The sequence below is a fragment of the Sarcophilus harrisii genome, chromosome 3, assembly GCF_902635505.1.
Source record: "Sarcophilus harrisii chromosome 3, mSarHar1.11, whole genome shotgun sequence".
Classification (NCBI taxonomy): domain Eukaryota; kingdom Metazoa; phylum Chordata; class Mammalia; order Dasyuromorphia; family Dasyuridae; genus Sarcophilus; species Sarcophilus harrisii.
The window spans coordinates 165,099,108-165,124,170 of record NC_045428.1 but is presented as its reverse complement, the minus strand read 5'-3'; the positions used below and the strand labels follow the sequence as shown (position 1 = coordinate 165,124,170).

The following is a 25,063-nucleotide window of genomic DNA, read 5'->3' as shown; positions in this document are numbered from 1 at the left end:
TAATACTTTGTATTAGGATCTTCTTGTATGACCACTCCTCAGTCTTCTTTGCTGGATCTTCATTTAGGTTGCTCCTGCTAACATAGCTGAGGTGTTCCCCAAGACTCTGACTTTGGTCTTTTTCTCTCTATATATTATTTTGCTTGATGATCTTATTAGCGCCTCGGGATTCAGTTACCATCTTTATGCAGATGATTCTAACATCTACATATCCATCTTTACCTAATTCTTTACTTCTAGAAGTCTTGCATCTCCAACTGCCTCTTGAACATTGAACTGGAATATCATTTTTCCCAAACCTTCTTCTCTTCTTAACTTGCCTATCATTGTTAAGGGCATTACCACCATCCCAGGCATCCAAGCATATAACCTATTTACATCCTGGATTCTACATTCTCATTTTCCTCTCCTCCATGTCTAAACTATTGCCAAGTTCTATGGATTTTACTTTTGCAACATTTCTTGTACATACTACTTTCTCTCTTTTGCCACTGTACTTTATTACTGTTATTCTTCTTTGTATTGGTATTATGGCCAAATCTTCATTTGCTTAAAAACATTTTATCTTTTGTTTTTATATTACCTAATTAATTCATATACCTCTCCTTCAAGGGGGCCATCCTATGTAACAAAGACTTTATTCTTTCACTCTTCTCCCCCTTAATTTAATTTTTTAATTAAAAAAATTTATTAGTTTTTGATACTGACTTTCCTAAGATTTTGATTTCCATTTTTTTCTCCTTTCCCCCCTCCCCAAGATGGCAGTCAATTGTACATAGATTATACATCTACAACAACAACAAAATAAGAATAGTTATGCTTTGGTCTGCATTCAGACTACATAGGTCTTTCTCTGGATATGGGTAGCATTTTTCATCATGAGTCTTTTGGGACTTAGATCATTGTGTGGCTGAGAAGAGCAAAATTTATCAAAATTGATCATCTACACAGTGTTGCTGTTATGGTGTACAGTGTTCCCTTGGTTCTGTTCATTTCACTCAACATCAGGTCATGTAAATTTTTTTTAGATTTTCAAAGACTTTTTTAAAGAAAAAAAAAGACAAAGAAGAAAATAAGCATAATTGATTAATATAATGGAAAAAAAAAGTCTAATAATAAGTGCAGTATTCCATTCCCATAGATCTCTCCAGCTCTGTAAAGATGTGTGTGTGGGATGTATTCTCATGTATAGTCTATGAGACCATGATTGCTTTTTGTAATTTTGTAGCTTTCTTTTTCAGTTGTTTTTTGGTGCTTTCTATTTACATCTTAGGGTAGAGACTATGTATTTTGCTATCTTGACTTTGCTTATTTCATTTTGTATCAACTCCTTTAAATCTTCCAATTCTTCTGTCTATACATATTTTTGTTTCTTTTAGCATTGAAATAGTCTATTAAATATACTGTATACCATGAAATATTCTATTACACACACATACGATTATTATATACCATGAGTTATTTACCAATTTATTAATATGTGAGCCTCTATCTGCAATGTTTTTCATTCTTAGTTATCACAAAAGGTGTTGCTATCAGTATTTTGGTAGATATATAGAGAATTGCTTTTTATTAATAACTTCCTTGTGTTATGTATTAGCAGCAGAACTCTAAGTCAAAAGGTTGTTTCCAGATTGCTTTTTAAAGTTTTGACTAGCAAGTCCATCAGAAATGCATTCCTATATTTTACCTTTTCACAAATTTCTCTAGCATTGATTGTTCACTTCTTTTGTCATTTCTATTTGCTATGTGTGAGTTAAATCCTCAGGGTTGTTTTGATTACATTTCTCTTATTATTAGTGATTAGGAACATTTATATAATTAATAGTTTGCCATTCTTTTGAAAACTGCTTATTCAAAGCCTTTGATTACATATCTTATTGGGGGGGGGGGGTTTGGTCTTATATCTGTTACTTCATTTTACAAGATAATATAGCTATAAAGTTTAAAAAAAAAACAACAAACTAAAACCAACACTAAAATCCTGAGTTAGAATGTGAGGTAGATGGTTTAAAATTTTAAATTAATGGGGACATGTTGGTAGCACAGTGTTAGATAAAGCATCAACCTAAAGTCAGGAAAACCCACATTCAAATTCAGCTTTATTACTTGTGTGACCTTGGCCCAGTCACTTAACACCGATTGCCTTGTCCCGCACTATCCCCTAATCAAGTTAATTTTTATTAATTTAGCACCTATTAGGTAGAAAAAAGAACTCAATCCTTAAGTACTTAAACATAAAATTAGAAGGAAAAATGGAAACTGGACAAGGACAATAGCAGCACTATGTCATTATATGAAAGTTTAACCAATGTAAATCTATTGCTAAAACAAGAAGCCCAGAAAATGCCTTAGTAAGGACACATTTTACTTATTTGCCAAGCAGAATGATTTGGCGCCCATGTTAAACATTTTTATTATATAATTTTTTTCATTAAAATCTTAAAAGGATGATAAAGAGCAGTATATAAAGGGGATGAAAACTTAGGATTTTTAAAAAAGTATTTAAAGCTTGGCAGCAGATCACTTAATAAAACTCATCTCACTGGCATTTAAAGATGAAGATAGGACAGCCCCCCCCCCCCCCGAAAAATGGGGGGGGGGAATCTGTAAATATGGCTTTTTATCATTTCAAGGATGGTAGAACTACCATTCTTCTACCTTAATCTCACAGTTCCAGATATGCATAATGGGATGAGTAGGAATGGTACTTAAGAGAACAAAGATGTAAAAAATATCCAGATTGTTTAAAGTATATATAGATGAGACACAGTTATTCTGGAGGCAACACAGATGTGATATGAAGGAGGGAAAAGATACTAGAACTAACAAAAGAATTTTGGATCACCAGAATAGTGATAGTGGCAGCAAGCAGCTGTGACCCAGAAGGTTGGAGTCTTTCTTTTTCTTTTTCTTTTTTTTATTTTATTTTATTTTTTATTTAATAGCCTTTTATTTACAGGTTATATGCATGGGTAACTTTACAGCATTAACAATTGCCAAACCTCTTGTTCCAATTTTTCACCTCTTACCCCCCCCATCCCCTCCCCTAGATGGCAGGATGACCAGTAGATGTTAAATACATTAAAATATAAATTAGATACACAATAAGTATACATGACCAAAACATTATTTTGCTGTATAAAAAGAATCAGACTCTGAAATATTGTACAATTAGCTTGTGAAAGAAATCAAAAATGCAGGTGGGCATAAATATAGGGATTGGGAATTCAATGTAATGGTTTTTAGTCATCTCCCAGAGTTCTTTCTCTGGGCGTAGCTGGTTCAGTTCATTACTGCTCCATTAGAAATGATTTGGTTGATCTCGTTGCTGAGGATGGCCAGGTCCATCAGAACTGGTCATCATATAGTATTGTTGTTGAAGTATATAATGATCTCCTGGTCCTACTCATTTCACTCAGCATCAGTTCATGTAAGTCTCTGGTTGGAGTCTTTCAATATCTATTTTATCCTGTGGTTATAGACTATCACCTTATCATATAGGTGATATCTTATTGCCTTGATAATTTCTTGAAAGATGATGTCTAGATGGTTTTAGTTTGTTTTGTTTTTGTTGTTGTTTTAAATAATGCCATTTAGATAGTCCAATAATTTTAAAATTATTTTTTCTTGATATGTTTTTTAGGTGAGTTGTTTTTCCAATAAGATATTTCGCTTTTTTTTTTCCTATTTTTTCATTTTTTGGATTTTATTTTGTTTTGTTTTTTATCTTGATGTCTCAAGGAGTCATTAGCTTCCACTTGCTCAATTCTAATTTTTTAAGGAATTGCTTTCTTTGGTGAGCTTTGCTAATTTTTTCTCCATTTGGCCAATTCTCTTCTTTAAGGAGTTCTCTAGTAGATTTTTGTGCCTTTTTTAATATTTGGCCTACTTTGGTTTTTAAGATGTTATTCTCTTCAATATTTGTGTGTGTGTGTGTGTGTGTGTGTGTGTCCCCTTTAACAAACTGACTTTATTTTCATGATTTTCTTGCACCACTTTCATTTCTTTTCTGAATTTTTCCTCTACCTTTTATTATCTTTTGAGGCTGTGGATGTAGCAGTTTTGATTTTGTTGTCTCTTCTTAATTTGTGTTTTGTTCTTCCCTATGATCATAGTAACTTTATCAGGGGTTTTTTGTTTGTGTGTTTGTTTTGTCTGCTGGTATTGTTTGCTCATTTCTCTAGCCTTTTTCTTGACTTTTAGGCTTTACGCTAAAGTTGAGTTCTGCTCCTAGGATGGAGAGGAAGGACACTATCTTAATTTTAAGTTTTTTTGTGTAGCTTTTTTCAGAGCTAGTTCTGGGGATCTGTAAGTTTTCAGGATTTATAAAATAGTATGATTTAAAGGGAAGTTTGTTTTCTGCTCTTATAGTCTGCTCTTAATCCAAAGCTTCTTAAACTGAATTGAGACCCCATATGAGGTCACATAACTAAATGTGGGGCTCGTGAAATTATGATTTGTCACCAGTAAATGTTTGATTTGAATACCTTTTTAAAATATCTATATGCCTGCAGTCTTGTAAAAATTTATTAGGCAAAATGGGGTTCTTCAACTTATCTATATAATTTTTGAAAATTTACTTTTTCTGAAGTTTTTTTTTTTTACTTTGTTCTCAACTTTTATTAATTGTTGTTTCTTTTAGTCTGCTCTCAAATTTTATTCCCTGATTTGTAACTCTACTTTGTTCCTTTAATTTTTTTGTGTTCCTAAGGTATTAAAAGCTTCTGAATTACAAGGTTTGCACTTCTTTTAATCAGTTTCTGGATGTTAGTTGCTTCTGGGAACTCATATATCCCTTTTTTTTTTTTTTTTGAGGTAGGATGTTAACCATAAAGACAACTGACATCACGGTTAACATGTTGGGAGTAGAGATTTGACCCAAAAATACATTGGGCTTTTGGGCCAGTGTCATAAGGTATCTTTGAAGAATTTGTAGGCTTAGACCATCTCCAAATATTCTGCCAGTTGGCTGCTAAATTCCAAAAGGGAGTTTCAACAGTTAACAAGAGAAAAGACTTGTTAAATTTTCTAGAGGAACTAACAATTAACTTGCCACTATTATGTGGGAAGGTAACATTAGATGTGGCCAGTTCTTAGATAACTTGCTACTGGTAGCAGTTCTAATTGGGGTGTTAGGTAAGTGACTAGTGGGCTAATTGTAAAAGGAGTTAAGGTCCTAATAGGAATTATGGGTGTGTGGTAAGGACCGCTATTTCTCTCCCTTCCCCATCTAATTGATCAAAGTCTTATAAGATGCAAAAAGGAATTTATTGTTTTCTCAAGAGAAAGGACACCCTCATTATTCACCAAAATCTGCCAGGAAGCAAGGGAGTGCAAGAGTAAATAGTTCTCAGCAGGTTTATATAATTCCAAATCAGAGTCTTTCCCCCACACTCTTCAGAACAGCAAAAGAGCCAGAAACAAAGTTTATTCAACAGGTAGAATTGTAGTTTCTCCTTTCACTTCCCCCAGTGCATTGAGGAGGCTTCAATAGTGCAAAAAATTAAAAAAGTTCTTTTAAAATCTCATACCACCACCCTATCACAAAAGTCCCTCTGCCTCAAAGGAACTTGCATTCTTATATTCTTTTGAGAAAGATAATATCCAGTCTGACCACCCACCAATGCCCCTGTGGATCTCAGGTTTTTAATTATTTCATTTATCTAATTTAATTTTCATAACTGTGTAAACCAAACAAATATTCATCCTTTTCTCACAATCTCCCCCTTCCCTTTTAAAAAAATAATTTGGTTTCCACATCCTTTTCTAACACCTCCAATTTGGCTAATATTTTTACATCCTGTTTCATAAAAGTCTATTGACTTCTTCATCAGACTTCCTTAACACAGGATGGATAATTAATTCCCAACATTCTCTAATTCTTCTTGATGAGGTGTGAGAATTGAGGGTAAGAGATGCCCTCTGGTTCATGTCCCAGATTCTTTGCAAAAGAATTTGAAAACCGGAAGTTTGTGGCAAAAGAGAATTTGATTTATTTGCTCTAAGAAGACAGCTTTCTTAGTGGGCAAGATCCTGTTAAGACTATTGTAAGGATGTAAAGTTTACACCGAGAAGAAAATATCTTCATCAGTGGGCAAAATCCTGTTAGAATTTCTGTAAAGGTTTACACTGAGAAAGACCCAGTGGGCTAAGTCCAGAAGGGCATTTAGCAAAGATTGGGGGTCAGAGGCATCTTTTATTAGCGTTCTGAGGTTTGAGGCTAAGGAGATTAAGGACTAATTTTTTGATTCAATAGAGGATGGTGATTATGCCCCTGGCTTAGATCTCCAATTGAATGAAATTACTTATCTTGGGAGTTTTCCTTAGGGACAGAAGGGTGTGCCCCTCTCAGAGATCAGGAGGGTTTGAGACCCCAAATCACCCTTCCCCCACAGATTAAAGGACACAATTTACATCATTCTTACTGAGCTGTATTAGGAGTACCTTCCTTTTCCTGCCAATAAGCTGTCCATAGTCATATTATTTTCCCACGCCATTCTGTTAGTGGCATCTAACTACACTGCTATTCCTTTTACTATTTCTCTGGTGTAATTTATCCAGTAATATTTACCCATCAGAGTAGAAGTGACCCAAGTCCAGAATTAATTAGATTTCTGGTTTAAATTAATCAATTACCATCTTTGACTTTCTTCTTTGAATGCCAGAGTAAAAGAAATAACCAATTGGATCAGTGTACAGGTGCCACTCAGTTCCCAGGCAAAACAGATTTGAGAGTGCTGCTGCCTCCACAATACAAATCCAAGGTTGGAGTATGCTCATTCCTGAGAAATTTCCAGAGCTTCCAGACTCTCAAGTACATGTCACTATAGTCCCTGGATTTTGGAATCTTTTACCCTGCTACGAGAGGCAAAACTTACAAAAGTTTTTTTCATCCTAAGCCCCAGATAATATTGTAGCAGGAGAGTGGCATTAATCCTATATAATTTCCCCCCTATACAGGATTGATGGACTCCTTATAAGGAACCCTCTCAGACCACTGGGTGGTTTGAAGTCCTGTTGTAATGCCAGAGAAACTGAGGCAAGTTAGAAATTAGAAAGTTTTTAATATTTTATTTGAAAGGGAGAGATTTAATTGAGATCAAATGGATCCATGGTCTATCATCTTCAAGAATTCAGCAAACAGTGTGAGTTCTCAGTGACCTATATATGCAGGTGCCTCAGCTACGGGAGTAGACCGAGGCAAGGGTGGGATCAGAGCACTGAGAGCAGCAACGGGATTATCAATCAGGTGCTTACTTAGCACAGGGTGTCGAGAGGCACTGGACATTCTGGGATAGGGAGAGGCATTCTAATAAGTAGGGAAGGGCTGGGGTCATGATGTCTTGAGATAGAAGGTCTTTCTTCTTATCTGGATCATCATGATTAGGAGGGAGTGGTGGTATTGCAGTATTCAACAGAAGGATTAGAAACTGAGGCAGGACAATAAAAGATAACTGTGGCACAACACTACTTACCAACCAATTCCAGTTTCTTCTTAAAATATGAGGCAATGATCTTATCTTCTGAAACTACTTTCTGCTGAGAATGGCCATTTAACTGGGTCTTCCTACAGGGTTCCATTTGGAGGAGTCTGAGCTGATTGAAGTGGGTTAAGTCAAACCACTAAAGCTGGTCAATACAGGTGTCAATTTGAAGGTGAATTGCTCAAAGCCTAAAGGAGGAGAAGAAGAGAAAAAGCCCATGGGAGAGAGCACTAAGAGCAGAACCCTCATTCTTGGGAGTTGTGCTTAGATTTTCTCTGAAGATTCTGTAAATAGCTAGTTAAGCATCATCTCTTTTAATAGAGACTACATTATAACCCCATAGCAAATTTGAGAAAAGGGGAATCTCATCAGAATAATAGAGATATTCACGAAAAATGTCTCTTCTTTAACATGTCTCACCTGTCAAAAGCAGGATATTGAGATAGATTAACCAAGACTTCTTCATGAGGCATATGTGAAGTCTCTCTGCCTTTGTATGTGTATGTGTGTATGAAGAAGGAGATTTGATGAGGGCTAGATATGGGGTACCTAAATGAAGTTAGGGTTTAATTGAGGTCTAGTGGCAGGTTCGGGGTACAGGGGGTCAAATAGAGCTCCCCTGTAACTCTTTTGGATTCGGTGCAAGGATTCGAAGTTAAATGAGGTCTAGAAGCGGCACGAAAATTCCCTATAAAAGAATTTATAGGTCTGAAAAGCTAGATTGATAAAAGAGGTTTATTATGGGGTTTGGAAGTAAATATAGTTAAGGAACTAGGTAAAAGTAGAATTAAGAAGGTCACCGGACACAGAGTTCCAGTGGATAGAGGGGTCCTGGCATGCCAGGCGTAAGGCTAGCATGCTTGGGACCTTTGCAAAGAGAGGATTCCAGCTTAACTCTTTTATAATGAGAGATTCAGCTGGAGGAGCTTGTGGGTGGAGTCCCAAACTAGCTCAGATCTGGGTGGGGCTGGGACAGGCCCGGATCTTCTATTGGAATTCAAAGGGACCAGGATTTGTGAATCAAAAGGTCCTAGATTGTTAATGTATCAACTAGGAGGGATTGGGAGACAAAAAAAACCAGGATATATCTATTTGAACCAGTGTTGTATCCTTGCTGAGGATCCTTTCTACATTATTGTTCAGTAAATTTTTTAGTTATATATTGCTTGTCTGTTGGCATCTTATTTTACTTCATTGCTACATGTGAACCAGTAGATTAGGCCGAGTCACTTCTGGCCCATAACAGATCTCTTGAGCCAGGAGTGTAATGTAGGAAGGGAACTGAGTGAGCCCTTTAAAGATAACTGTTTTATGTTGTCAGTTTATAAGAATTTTGCCTTTATTGAGCTGCCTTTTTTTTTTTTTTTTTAATCCTATGGGTTCAAGTATAATTTGCAATATGATTGGTGTATGTTTACTTTTTTTTTTTTTTTGGAGGGAAGATTAAGAATTTAATTCTGTAGAATTAAAATATTAAATTCATCCACCCAGAGATTCCTCCATCAGTAACCTTAATAGCCATTTTTTGGTCATTATCCTTCTTGTCTTCTCCGTCTTCTTGAATCTATACCTTCTTTGATTTTTACTGACATTGCTCTCTTGAACTTGGTTTTGCAATTTATCTGACTTCTTTGCTTTCAGATTATCTGTATCCTGCTCCTTAAGTATTGTTTTCTTTCTCCACATTCTATCTTTTGGTAACTTAATCAGGTGTCACAGTGGATAGCATTATAGACTGAGTTCAAATCCTGAGTTCAAATCCTACTTCAGACATTCACTGATTGTGACCCTGGGGAAGTAACTTAATATTTACCTCAATTTCCTCCCCTATAAAATGGGAATCATAATAACACTCATTTCCCTGGATTGTTGTGAGGCTCAGTCAATTGATATAATATTTGTAAAGCACTTGACACAGTGCTAAGATAGTGCTTAATAAAATTCTGGTTCCCTCTCCCACATCCAATCCACTCTTATGAGCTCAATAACCATCTATATGTAAATTACTCTTACATATGTATATGTCCTTTAGTCATTTTCCTGAGTTCTAGTCCTTTATTACCAATTATCTATGGAATATTTAAAAATGATTCTCCTATATGTATTCTCAAATCAACTGTGATTGGCTTGTGCTCAAAACAACTACCACTTTTTCAAATTTTTCTGTTTCTGTTGAGGATACCACCATTCTTACAGATTTTCAACTTTGTATTAGCCTAAGTTCCTCATTCTCCATCACCCCATACACTTAACCTTGCTATTTATACCTCTACAATTATCTTTTGTATTTTTACCATTCTCTCTACTCATGTGGTACTCTTATAAAGATTCTCATCACTTCTTCTTTGAAGTATTTTTTTTTTAAATCAGTATTCTGTTTTTCCAAATATGTGTAAGGATCGTTTTCACCATTTGTTTTTGTAAAACTTTGTGTTCTAAATTTTTCTCCCTCCTTCCCTTACCTCTTCCCTTCATCAAGACAGCAAACAATCTGATAGAGGTTAAATATGTGCAGCCCTTTTAAACATATTTCTATATTTGTCTGGACTGTTAATTTAATAGCTTCTCAATTTTCCTCCTCTAATTCACTGACAATTCTGCTAAATTGACATTTCCAAAGTACAGGCTTAACTATATCATTCCCCCTTAAAAGAAGCATCAATGAATGACTCCCTGTTGTTTTGAGTATAAAATAGTCTTTGACATTTTACATCCCTCACAACTTAGCAGCATTCTACCTTACCTGCCTCATTATAGATTATTTCTTTTTATACCTTCTGCACTTCAAACTGGCCTTCTGAATGTTCCTCACATGCAATACTCTATTTCCATCTTTTTTTGTTATGCCACAATGAGTTTCCTTTCTAATTAAAAAAAAAAATTTAAATCTTATATGAGGAGGAACTAAGGCTAATGGATTACATTAGAACTAAACATGCTTCTTTTCACAAAACTTTTCTCTCTAGAGCATCTCTAATACAACTAAAATTGTATTAGCCTTTACATAACACATTTCATTTTGTTGTGTATATTTCATCTGCTTAATCTAGGATGTGTGTTTTCAGAATATTGACTTGAAATTTAAAATGGATAGATGCTGTGAAACAACTTTATTTAAATAAATTATTTTATTTCATTAGGAGTGCTATTTTTTTTTTTTGAAGTGGTGAATTAATCAAAGAAAAACATTTTCATTTTTCTACTCTTAGAAACACCATTTGAGATTGTTCACTTTTTTTCTTTTTTACTTCATCTGGCATTATTCCTTTGACAATATTGGAATAATGAATAATTTTTTTAGAAGCTTTGTTTTTAAGATCAGAGATTCATGTCCTTATTTGATATTTTGAAAATCCTTTTATTATCACTTTCCTTTTCCTTACACAAGTAGAATTAAATTAAACATATATGATATTATTTTAAAGAGTCCAAGAATCAAATTTGGAATGCTGAATTCATATTTAGGTACATAATTACTATAAAAATTACATAGTAGGATCTTTTTTTTTTTCCCTGAGGCGTTTAGGGTTAAGTGATTTGTCCAGGGTCACACAGCTAGAAGTGTGTGAGATCAGATTTGAACTCAGGTTGTCCTGACTTCAGGGCTGGTACTGTATCCACTGGCCACCTAGCTGCTCCTATAGTAGAATCCATCCTAATGTTTGTCATTTTTGATTATTACCTACTTGTGTTTCCCTCTAATTTTTCACTTGTATTATCCTTACACAACTCTTATTACATCTTTGGATCTGTGTCAGTGTCAGTAAAGCAACCAATAATTTAATTTTGAGAATGACTACTGAATATTGCCCAGGGATTGTAGATTGTAATAGGATAATGGGGCTAAAAATACATTTTTGGTAAGCTTTTGCCATCTCTTATACAAAGCTCTTCTATATAGTGCTTTCTTCATCAGATTATTTTAGTATCTGTTGCATTATTCCAGGAGAATGAGACCATGGACTGTTTTTCTTTTTTTTGTGTGTGTGTGTTTATCTTTGTGTTTCTAGTGCTTCTCACATATATTGGGTATGTGATCCTAAGGTATTCACTTAATCTTTTAATGTTCTAGGTCAGAGATGGAAAACTCTGAATCTAGGGGACCTAAAAAAGTAATGGAGAAATGTTTAGCAAAGTGAATAAAAATATAGTATAGCATAATGTTAATTTATGGTTTTCTAACAATCTTGAATCCTCTGAGTTTGACACCACTGTAGTATAGGCTACTTTTGGACTAGCAAATTTCTGAGAAGGTGCTAACCTATATTGGTAGAGTTTTTGCTTCTGGGAGTTCCTTGAACACATGAAATCACAATGTAGTTTCTATCCCTGTCCTAGTCTCAGTGCCTAGCACAATGCTTTTCACATAGAGAGCACTTAAAAATGCTTGTTGAATTGTATGAACTGTTGTTAAAACCTTTAAATTTGTAACAGTGGTGGCTTTTTTAGTGTTTATTTTATTGTGTAACTGGAGTACAGTTTTTGAATATAAGATTCAAACAGATGTATTTTGAAATATAAATATATAAACATTCTACCCCCCCCCCCCAGGGATTGTAGATTGTAATCCACCTTCCCTACCCCCCAGGCAATTGGGGTTAAAGTGACTTGCCCAGGATCACACAGCTAGTAAGTGTTCAGTATCTGAGGTTAGATTTGAACTCGGATCCTCCTGACTTCAGGGCTGAGCATATTCTTTTTTTTTTTTTTTTTTTTTTAAACATTTATATGATTTTATCAGTGGAAATGGTATTAAAGACAAAGCATTACCATCTGCTTTGTAGCTATACCCTAAGAACCATAGGATCTTGCTACCTGTCTTACCCTTGAAACCTGAATATGTTCTTCTCTGCCATTAGAATCTGAGTTCCTTGAGAGCAAGGACTGCCTTACTATTCTGTTTCTATCCGGGGCTTAATGCATTCCTTTACATATTCTAAGCACTTAAATGTATTGAATAAATATTTCTTACAACTTTGGTGAAAACTAGAAAATGGTAATAAAAAACCTCTACTAAAACTATATTATACTTTCTACCAGAGGTAATTTATCTGATGAGTAGAGAGGATTAATTATGATTTATATCAGAGTGGCACACACTTCATACTGTGTGAGTGGTTTTTTTTTTTTTTTTTCCTTTTTAAATTTTGTTTTGCCTTGGTCTGAATAGATAATTTGAATTGAGATCGATGCTAATCATAAACTCTGGAAATAAACTGTATATAATATAGCCTTCATCTGGGCTGTCTTTTAGTTCTTAGGGTCTTTATTTCATTCTCGGCCCTACCTTTGGTTCTAGTCTCTGTGGGGATGATAATGATCCTATTAATTTCTAGTCTGTCATGATCCTTTTACATGGCTCTAATCTTTTTTTCTAGAAGAAGCTAAAATTGTCCTAGATCACTCCTGCATTTGGAATGATTTTGGATCTATCTTAAAACATTCTTGAGGCTTTTCTCGGACATGTTTAAATAGGGTTGTGAGAGGTGTGTACAAGTCATAGCTTTTTATCATGTATTTATTTGAAGAAATATATAAAGATTTTTCTGCTTCTTGTTAGATGAAAAGAAAACCCTAGTTACAGATTATATTATATTATACAGATTATATATATTACATGTGGGGGGTCATGTAATACAGTGAGATACCTAGAAGTAAAAAAAAAAATACTCAATAACCAAAATGATAGTTTATAATTAATAATAGTTGATAATTAGAGTAATAGTTGATAGTTAATTAAATATTGTTATAAAAGTGAACTGTAACATATATGAATGTTTCATTTTTTCCTTTAATTTTTTTCTAACTTTTTAGTTGTTCGACAAAGAAGGGAAGCAGATGCTGCATTATTTTCAGAACTCCACAGGAAACTCCATTCACAGGTATTATATGAAATAGATGAAAACTATTTCACTGATATTAAGGTTGCTAGTGGTACAAGAACAGTTTTTGTGGTATCAATTAGCCACATTTGTATTGGGTAATGGCTTTTAATTTTAGATTGTGGTTTATTAAGAGCCTGGAGTTGGCCCAATGAGAATGCAGTGTCTTCTGTCATCTTGAGTGGGGAGCTTTACTGTATTAAAACTGTATATGTACTTTGTTTCAGTCTAACACTAAATTGCTTTTGGGATAAAAGGAAAGCCACTAGCATGGATAGAAAATATGGAATCAATCAGCAGTATTTACACATTTGGTTTGTGTACGATTGCTGAAAGTCATTATAGGAAGGAAGGAGATAGTCAGAATTGACTTATTTTTTCATAACAATAAAAACTAACTGTCTAACTTTTATTTTTAGGATAATGGACTGAACCATATTGATATATTGATTTAGAGTTTAAAAAGTCTTTTTGTTTTGAGCTTTTATGAAACAAATTGTTTATGCTTGAAGGTGAAAGGTTTCTTAATTAGAAATTTTTTTTTTAAAAATGTCTGCCAGTCTATAGGCCCAAATAAATTTTGAATCATCAAATGGCTCATTTTGATGTCAAAATTGGTATCATTTTGCATTTATTTTCTAAAATCTCAAAATTATTACTGTTTTTTTTCTCTCAATTTAGATGATCATTAATATGGGATTATAGTACAAGATACTTTTTTTTCTTTCATCAACTACAGATTTTCCTTTCTTCCTACTTTTTTCATTTCCTTCAAATAACTTTTTAAAAATTTTTTGCTGAGGCAGTTGGGGTTAAGTGACTTCTCCAAGGTCACATAGCTAGGAAGTGGTAAATGTCTGAGGCCATAGTTGAACTCAGGTCCTTTTAACTTCAGGGCTGGTGCTCTATCCACTGCGCCATCTAGCTGCTCCCAGATTACTTGTTAAAACTTTTCTTAGTTCTTTTCAAATATTCTTGTATACGTGATTGTGACTTGAAAATTATGTTTGTTAAGCAAAATCATTGAGTTGAGGCTAAGAAGATAAATACCTAGACATTTATCTAATTTGTTTTCAGAGATTCTTCATCTTTAAGAGTTGGCTTAAGTGGACTAGCTGTTCATTTCTGTTTAATTGATAATTCAGTTGAACTCCAAAGCTAATGGGCCAGCTATCCATTCTGCCTCATTGCCACAGGACTTTATTATATCTGTGTTAAATTTAACAGCTTTGAAAGGTATTCTTTCCATATTTCTTAATTAAAACAACAACAAACTAAACATATAATCAGAGATACAAAAGAGTAATAATAGCCTGCTATAGTGGTAACAAGACTTCTGGCTATGTCTCATTTGAACAAAAACATATTTTATGTTTAATTAATCTAATTTTAAAAAATCATTGAATGCCTATTTGTGTAAGGCATTACATATAGGCATTTGGTATACAAAAAAATCCAAAACAAAACATAGTGAGAATAGTTCTTGCCATCAAAAAGTTTATTTCTACTGGAAAGATTCTTAGAATTTAGTAGACCTTTTAGTCTGTTTTTATTTTCTTTCCTCATATTTTTTATATGGTGAGTTTTGTATTCTATTTCAAAGCATTGTCTCATCTGCTCTTTTTGCTTCTTTCCCCACTTTTAAAATTTATAACCAGTTCTTAAAAAGAGATTACCAAGGATTTAGTTTCAGGAATTATAATATATCTTAACATAAAGTTCTGAAGATAAAGTATACTTTTGAGGGGAGAGGGGAAACTGCTAACTTAGCTTATGCTTGATAAACATATCAGAATTATATAGAAAATTTGCTATTTGTGTTCCAAAAGTTAAATTTTTAAGTCTCATGCAGTTTAGAGTAAAAACTAAGAAAACATTCTGAGAAATAGGCTTCACCGGATTGCTTAAAGTTGTTAAATGGGAATATCTTTGATTCCCACAAAAAATTAAGAATCCTTTTTTACCTCCTTTCTCTTTTCTCTCCTTTTGTCAACTGGTATTAAGTATATTATTGGTGGGGGTCTATTATTTGCTAGTCTTGAACTCTTGCCTTTGGTATTGAACTTGGATGGCATTTGCTATCCTATACTTGGGAGGGAGTTCCCAAATTGAGGAAATAAAAATGCATTTGAATACTTGAGAGAGTGTAATAATTTCATTTCTGAGAACATGGATCATCTCAGTTACCTGGTTTGGTAGATTTTTGCAGAACATTTTCTTTCACAGCTTGATGAATTAACTATATGAATTCTCTCAAAAAGAAGTTGGATAAATGATATTTCTGTGTCTCTACACCCTGGTCTGAAAAGCACTTTTTACCTTAACAGCATTCATAGCTTATGGGGAAATATTTGGAAAATTGCCAATGATGGCTCTGGCCTCTCTGAGAAAGTAACAATGACCATTTCCAACTGTGTCTAATTTCTCCCCCATTCCCAATGCTTTGTTTGGTATTATTTGAGTTTGTATTTTGGAGAGTATCTATAAATATTTCTGTGTGAAATTAAAAAGAAATTCATTCTTGATACACCATTATTATTATGTTTTTCCCCTACTTTGTACTGTCCAGACTATCCAATAACTTAGTATTCTAGGTCTTCCACCCTGACACTGCTCATGAGCTTTCCTATGCTTTAAAGTAAAGGTGTCAGCCACTTGACCTGCCAAAGTACCTATAACTCTCTGAGAGCATCCAGAACCAGATTAAAATGTTGTTGGGAAATATTTTATAAAATAAGTAAAAATACAATAAAACATAGGTAATGTTAACATAGGGTTTTCTAAGTTAGTTTGTGGTTCACTTGGATCCTTATATACTGTTTAGTGGCTCCTATTTCTATTGTAGTTTGATACTAAACTGTTTTATTTCATTTTCTCTCTACCTACACAAGTAGAAATTACTCTGATCTTAGCTAAGCATTTTTTAAGAAGAGTGTTCAATGAGTACTTGCTCTGAACTTGAATGAAATCAAGAGACTGAAGACCTGTAGATCTGACACTATTTTTTTTTGCCAATAACTAACTATATTGCTTTGGATAAATTATTTAACCTCATTGGGTAATGAATTTCATCCATAAAACTGAGGAGAGATTGGTTGAAATAGGTGATCTCTACAGTTCTCTCTGTCTCGTAAGTTAAGTCATTAAGTTCTGTCTCATAAATTAAATCATTAAGTGACTGAAGATTGAATGGACCAAAAGCCAGTTAAACTCTAGATAGGTATTTGAATTTTCAAAAGAAGATGCTTATTAACCCAAATTAATCTCTGGCAAATTTCTATTCATCTTAATATTAGGAACCATGTGCTTTAGCCTGAAATAGGTTGTTAAATTAATGTAATATGACTGAAGCTCATTTTTACACAGAATTCTGTTATGGGCCAGAACTCTAAACTTCAAACAAAGGATTCTTACAAGGTACTAGGTCAGTGGAATTGATAAAGATAATGGTAGTTCAGTACATGTACGTAGTACTTAACATAGTTCTACAAAATTCACACTTATGATAAGAGAGCATATAAGCTCGGACAAACTCAGCCAGAAGCAGAACTAGGGAAGAGAGAGAAGTGGTGGTGGTCCTCCTGCTTCCCCCACCAAAACCAAGAAACATTTAGGAGGACCTCAAGAAAGCTGTCCCGGGCTCCAGGCAAGGAGATAAAGCTGTCCCGGGCCTCAGGCAAGGAGATAATAAAGGATTTGGACTTTAACCCTTGGCTACTTGTATGGTGATTACTGAACTGAAAGGAAGGCTGCCTTCAGAGACTACTGGAAAACCCAAAAGAAAACAGAGCTCCATTGGGAAGGCAGGCTGATTAGCTGTATCTGGAAGTCTTAAAGTGCTTGACTGAAGGTGCTTGCTTCTCACAGCTTTTCTTATTTATTCTGACCCCCCCCAAACTTTCCCCAAAAAGTTAATAACAAAGCAAAACATCTACACTAGTAGGAGTAAGAGTTTCATCTGTTTACAATGAGCAGGACATAACATGATTTGGTAATTCAAGTATATGGAATTGAAGTATTTCTAAATTTATGCCATTTGTATAAATGTAATGATGACCCAATATTGATTTTCTTTGAGTTTTATATCGATCCTGGATAGGTAGTAGTGGCCAAGTCTTATTTGAATTTAACTCATCTTTGAAATCATTATATAAATTATATATATTATAAATTGTGAATCAGTGGCTTTCTAAGAGCCAGGAATTTGGTGAGAAAGTAATATCAGACATGTCTTTAATTATTGCAGTTTTTTAAAAGTGCATTTAATTACTTCAGTATATTTGTATAATTCAACAGAAAATTTTAAGCTAATGATTGTCTGGAATGTGGTGAAATTGATGGTATATTACTTCTGTTGATTCAATTCTGCAATTTGATTAGGATTTAAGATATGTAATATGATGAATACATTACTTGCTGAAATAATATAGTTACCACATATTAAATATTCAGAAATTATATTTTTTGGCTTTTCTAAACTATTGATCTCTAATCATCTGATTAACTTGAAAATTATATCTTCAAATCATATTTTAGCTTTTTCCTCTCACTATGATACCCCATTTCAAATTTCTCATCAATTTTTGTGTCCCAGGCTCTTCTGAAGGATAATAGTGTGTCATCACTCTTTTATTTAACGTAGATGTTACAGGTCTTGTGCCTGATTGTCACCATATTGTACTGAACTAGGTAATGAATGCTGGGCTTTGGGGCGGTTTTTAAGTTTGGGTTACTATTATTAAGAGTATTATGGAAAGAAGAAGAATAATGTATATCTAGCTAGTCATTTATGTGCCACTCTTGTCCCAATGTTGCAGTACCACCTAGAGGATCTTTAAGCTAGGGATCCCAGATCTTAACTGTTTTTCTAAGTTTTCAGAGCAGCTGGATTTGAAGCTCTTTAAATAGATAGTTTCACATATGATTCACATATTTCTATAAAATGTGATTTACTTTTTTTTAAGCATATTTTTTCTTGGCTATATAGATAGCACAGATTTTTAGTGTTACAAATCTTAGAGTTCTAGAATTGGAAAGGGGTTTGTTTACTATTCTGTTGTAAATTGAGGTGATTTTAACGTGAGAAATTTTAAAGATAACTTTTGCTAAAAGAAAATAAACTGATTAAAATGCTAAATATTAACATATAACTTCATATTTATTCAGATCTAATGTATAACCATCTGCATATTGTGCAGATTAAAGTAAACACAAGAAGCAACTCTGATTTTACTTCATTAATTTGATGAGAGGGCATATCACAGTTAAATATTTGGAAATAATGTTATTATATATATGTGTGTATAACAGTAGTTGCGGTAAACAAAATTATTGTGTTCATGAAGGGGACTCATTCAAAGAATGCTAGTGAAGATTTTTTAAAATGAAATGCCATCTTCTGATTTATGATTTGTGAAAATATGCAGTTTGATATTTTAAATCAATCAGTCAGTCAGCATTTATTAAGTACTTACTATGTTCCTGATGCTATGCTAGGGCACTGGTAATATAAAAGCAAAAGTAAAACAATTCCTGCTCTTAAGAAGGTATACATATCTATGTACAAATATGTGCAAAATAGATATAGATTAATTTTTTGATAGAGGGATGAAGAACGTAAAGATCAGGAAAGGCCTTTATTTAAGTAGGTAACATTGAAGGAAACTAGAAATTTAAATGGTAGAGGCAAACAACAAGTGTAATCCAAGTATGGAAGCCAGCTTGTGCAAAGACTTGAGGTATATTATGACAAAACTTTGTATGTAAATTAAATATTTTACAGGTCATACCATGTATTGAATATATGAAGAAAGTATACTTTTTAAGGGGAAATCTTTGGTAAACAATTTTATAAATTGAGTAATTCTTCTGTAATACAAATGTTATCTTTTTTGTAAATTTTTCTTCTTGTTTGCTATTTGAAACAGTTGATGGTGCAACACAGTGATTGTGAGGCCTGGAGTTAGCAAGATCCAGGTTCAAATCCAGCCTCAGATACTTTTTAGCTTTGTGACTTTGGGCAATTCCATTTAACTATTATTTGCTTTAATTTCCTCAACTGTCAAATGGGGTTAATGATTGTACCTACTTGTAGGGCTGTTGTGACAATCAAATGAAATATTTATAAAAGTGTTTATCACAGTGTGTGGCTATATATAGTGGATGTCATATAAAAATGCTTTTTTCTTTTCTTTCCCCTTCCCTTTTTATGGATCCATATGACAAAGGACCCTTTTACTATAGTAGAATTTGTTTGAATTTCTCATAATAAAGAAAACATATAAATCTAAACAAAAAAAAATGACTGGTTACTATTGTGCTTGTTAAATCAATTTAATTTTTTAGTTTGTTTATGTTGTTCCTTCCTAGTGGTAATCTCTTGGGCAATTTTTTTTTTTAAATTTTATAAATCCTTTTACTTGAAATTTAATTTATATTGTATAGGATTATAGGATTAAAGATTTATAGCTGGAAGATAGAGATAAACTGGTCCAACCTTCTTATTTGACATGTGGAGAAACAGAACCAGAAGGTAAAATACCTTGTTAAAGGTCACTCAAATAGTAGAGAAGGGGAAAGAGGAAAGAAATAAACTTTATATTTATAGCGCCTACATATGCCAGTCTCTGTGGTATGTCCTATACTGTTATTTTCTTATTGATTTGGTGGTAAGAGGCATTGTCTTCCGTAATTAATCTCAAATAAGAAAAAGGAAGGAAGGGGGCAATTTGGAGAAAGAGTTAGCAATAGTGATGCCATTAAAACTTTTTTTTTAATGCACAGAAGAGTATAAAAGGAAGTTTAGAAAGAAGTATAGACAATGTACAGGACAGTTTTGAAAGTAATGTATAGAATCAGGTTCGGTTTCATATAGAATCCTCTCTCTTTGACCTGTATGAAAACGTCCCCTTTTTTGAGTGTTTTACTATGAAAAATAAAATTTGGATAAAAAAGGAAGCATTGTCTTGGATTTGAACCAAAATTTTCTGGAGTCAAATTTAGTACTCTCTTTTATTATGTAATGCTTTACTATTTTTTCACAACTAAAATTGAGGTTTTTAGACTTATTCCTATTTTATAAGATATACCATAGTACAGGAACAGTGTTTCTAACATTAAAATTTTTAAATTGTTAACTTATATACTATAAAAAGGAAGTAGTTGGAAAGGGAGGAAAATGGTGTTCAGATATTAGAAATCATTTGTATAGCCAGTAAGCTAGAAAGTTGTTTTTGTTTTTGTTTTTTTTTTAAAGAGTTGTCGCTATAGGAAGGAACTTTTTCAATGTACGGTGATCAGTGATAAATTATTTTTACTACAGAGCTTTGAGAAAAAAAATGTTATAAGGGTAATATATATTACCGATCTTTAAAAGACATCTCCAGATGTTCTTATCCCCAAAACACTAACTCCTACCAGAACTTGAACTATCTGTATCTTTGTGAGATTTTATTGTGTTTGAAGGTAATAGTTGTTTTTGAAAGTAATAGTTTGGAGTAAAGGAAAATAAAATGAGGAGATTTAATAAACAATGTTTTTCTTAGAAAAGTTATTTGTCTAAATTATTTCTCTCCAACAGGGAGTTTTAAAAAATAAATGGTCAATACTCTATCTCCTGCTTAGTCTCAGTGAAGATCCGCGGAAACAACCAAATAAGGTAAATATTTTTATTTTAGTTCAGCTTCTCTTTGTCTTTTAAAAGAGCCAGATACAAGAATTTGATATTTTGTAGCATGAAGATTTCATTAGACCATACTGAAAAAAGATTTTGTATTTTTTAAGGTTTTTGGTTGCTTGAATTCTGGTTTAACGAGTATTTTCAACATCCAACTATTTGACATAATCATACATAGAATTTAAACATCTTATTAAAAATTTACCAATTTTTTTAGTTTACCTGAACTTGAATTAGCAGCTCACTTACATTATTAGCAAGCTAAACATTCCAGTGTACAAATAGAAAGGAATCTGATTTTTGTCAGCAGATATTTTAAAGAAAAAGTTAATTATATATTATTATGTCCTTAATTAAATTTTGCTTTTTGTTTTAAGGTTTCTAGTTATGCCACACTATTTGCCCAAGCATTACCAAGAGATGCCCATTCAACTCCTTACTATTATGCTAGACCTCAGAGCCTCCCACTAAATTACCAAGATCGGAACACCCAGTCTGCACAAAGTTCTGGCAGTATGGGAAGCAGTGGAATCAGCAGCATAAGCATGTATGCCTTGAATGGTCCAACACCAACACCACAATCTCTCCTTCCAGGGTAAATCCAAACTTAAACTCTGATGGTGAACCTAAAGATCTTTTATTAAGGCAACTTGTCTTTGTGAGTCCTCTTATGTTAAACTACTTTTAGATCATTAATTTTATTAAGTATAAATGTGTACCATGTTAAGTTTTCAGAATATTGATTTATATCCTAACAAAAATGCCTATCATTCAAGGATCCAATTTAAAAACAAACTGTACTAAATAATTCTAGTTACAATGCAGTATTACAGAGAAAATAAAAATATTTTTATCCCTCAAAATGAATAACATTGGAGAAAGGAAATGATTTTTTTCAAGTACTCTTTTACCGACTTCTGTTTTTCTTATTTTAACTTCCTCAGTACTCTTTGAAGATTTTATGATTCTGAAGGGACATTTCTTTCTTCTGCAATTAGAAAGTTAGTACTGAAGGGGCATATCCATGATGGTGGATTAGACACAATTCAGCTGAACTCTCTCAACGTTTTCCTTCCAAATAATTTTAAAATAATGCCTTTAAATCAAAATTTGGAGCCGTAGAACTAATAAAAACTCAGACTAATACATTTTTTCTGGTCTGGGAAAATTAAGTGATCAGCAGGAGAAGTTGTGGACACTGTTTGGAAATCTGTCCAGAATCCACAAACACAGCACAGGATAAGGGGATGGGGCAGCTGATCAAAAAGAGATTACATGGGACTCTGCCTGGCATTGGGCTGGTTATTGGTAACTCTGTTGCTTCTCCACAGTTTTGGATGAATTATGCTGGGATCTAGTTACAAGAAAACAAGAGTTCTGCTATCAGTTTTAGGGAAGATAGAAATACTAGTGCTTATGACTTCAGGGGACTGGGAGCCCATCCTGGGTAAAGATCAAAATGCAGAACCCGAGAGCAGTGACCATACCTCTTCCAGGATCACAGCACTTAGATTTCCAAAACTATCTCTGAAAATAGTAGCATGAAAAAACCTAAAGCTTGGCATAGTTCCACCCCTTCTTCCAGGTAAACAGAGTAAAATTATAATGTAAAGTTAAAAGTCAAGAAATAAGCTAGAAAAATGAATAAAAAACAAAAAGACAATTTGACTCCTCTCCCTTATCCCAAAACAGAAAACACACCTATTACAGTGTCAGGGAAGGCCAAGACAAACTCAGACAAAGCCTTAAAGAAAAATATTAATTGGATCGAGCCCAGCAAAAATGCCTGGGAGCATTAATGAAAGAGATAAGAAGGATAGAGAAAAAATTGGAAAAAGAAATGATGATGCAAAAAAGAAAACAAGAAAATAGAATTAACTTCTTGGTAAAAGAGGCACAAAATAACTTTAAAAACAAGAATTATCCCTAATGGTAAAAGACATATAACATCACTAAAGAAAAGAGTGGAATAGTCCAAATGGAAAAAGAAGTACAAAATTTTACTTGAAGAAAATTTTTTTTTAGACTGAAATATATTTTTCCTTTATTTTTCTTACTTTTTTTGAACATAGCTAAGGTGGAAATACATTTTGTATGACTATATATATGTTATATATATATATGCATATACACACACATATAAAATGTAAGGAAGATAATTTGGAGTTGAAAATAAAATTAAAGCAAAAACAAAAAAATTCTTCTTTCTCTTCGAATTTGTTTAACTTCTTTAATACTTTGTTCCTCAGATTCTTTGGTCCACAAGTATTTTATTGTAGAACTTTTATCTTCAAGGATTTCCAAGATAATCTCCTTTCCTACATAACAGTCCTTCTTTTGTAGCTCTTTATTAGGGATGTGGTTTTAATCTTTGTATGGACACAAGATTTATAGGTAAGAAACAATTAGATGGTATTGCAGAGGTTTGCTAAGGATAATTTTACTTTAAGCACTTTTTGAAAAATTTGTTTTAAGTTCTATTTTAATTTAAAATTAAGATGCTGCTGTTTCTAAACTTTAAGACTTTTGCATTACATTATGCCTTTCAAAGATACAAGGAATGGCCCAGTTTGGATAATAGCAGTTTGTAAGAAGACATCATAACTTCAGCTATTTTTTTTTTAAGTACTTGTTTTTAAGTTCTGTTTTTCTCTGTTTCCCAAAGGCCTCATTTTTGTGGGCAATGCTTGAACCTCACTCTCATTGGAATTGGTTCCAAGAGGGAAGAATACAGGCAGCAGCACACAATCTATTGGACATAAGAATCTATCTTATCCAGTAATGGAATAGTGGAAAAGGTGTCAGTGGGGGGTGGGGAGGTGGTAGGAAGAGGATAAACAGGAGAAAATAGGGAGGACACTAAATACCCAGTAATCATAAATATGAATGTGAATAGTATGAACTAATCTATAGTAGTTGCAAAATGAATTAGAACCAGAATCCAACAATATGTTGTGTACAAAAGACACTTGCAGTAGATACACAGAGTTAAAATAAAAGGCAAGAAGAGAATGCTTTGGCTAAACTATTATTTTTGTAATTCAGTTGTGTCTGATTCCTTGTGATTCATTGGAGTTTTCCTGGTGAAGATAGTAGAATGGTTTGCCATTTTCTTCTGCTCATTTTACAGACGAGGAAACTGAGGCAAACCAGGTTAAGTGACTTGCTCAGGATTACTCAGCATCTGAGGCCACATTGGAACTCAGGTCCTCCTAATTCTGGGGCTGATATTCTATTTATTGATCCTTGGATCAATATTATAGCTGCCTTGGAAGAGCTTTAAATGCTGAATTGAGAGGTATATTAAGATATAATAAATATATTAAGTTTTATTAAGATATATAGTTTGAGATGTACAAAAAAGCATTTGATTGTGTTAGAGGTCAGGAGCAAGGTTAGGATTGTATATTTAGACGTTGTATCTACTTCGTGAAAAAGAAAATCGAACCCTTGAGAGCTGATATAACCAAATGATATAATATATAGAGAAAAGAGAAGAGTGTTTAGAAGAGAGCAGTATCATGAAAACCCAGAGAGTGAGCATATCCAGGAAAGGGAAATGATCTAATTTATCAGAGATTTTAAAGAGTTTATGAACAATAAGAAAAAAGAACAGGATATTGGATTGGCAGTGAAACCATAACTATTAACTTTGGAGAGAGCAATTTCAATGGAATAAGTAGTCAGAAGCTAGTCTACAGAAGATATATAATTGAGTTAGAGGAGAAATGGAGGTAGTTGGAGATGCCTCTGTCAAAGAGTTTAGCTGAGAATGCTAAATGATGATAGCATACTAGTTAGTTTAATTGAATTAAGTTAAAGTTTTTCAGGGATAGGAGAGACAAGGATATGTTTGTAAGTTTAAGGGAAGAAACCAATAGATAGGAAGAGATGGAAGTACTAAGAAAGTAGGGATGGTAGAGAAAGTGGGTAATCTGTTAGAGAAGTTAGGATGAAATGGGATTGAAGGCAGTTAGGGAAGTTTTTGCCTTAGCAAGGAGAAAGGTACCCCCTTCTTA

The 25,063-nt window shown here is 33.4% G+C and overlaps 1 protein-coding gene across 1 annotated transcript in view; it reads left to right on the top strand.

Annotated features, from left to right (window-relative positions):
- The window catches only part of TUBGCP3 (tubulin gamma complex associated protein 3), a 134,845-nt gene that overhangs the window by 22,529 nt on the left and 87,253 nt on the right, over window positions 1-25,063 (top strand). The window contains exons 3-5 of the mRNA XM_031958732.1: window positions 13,302-13,369; window positions 20,949-21,026; window positions 21,422-21,639. Of these exons, the coding sequence (XP_031814592.1) occupies window positions 13,302-13,369; window positions 20,949-21,026; window positions 21,422-21,639 (364 nt within the window). The remainder of the gene's footprint in view (window positions 1-13,301; window positions 13,370-20,948; window positions 21,027-21,421; window positions 21,640-25,063) is intronic.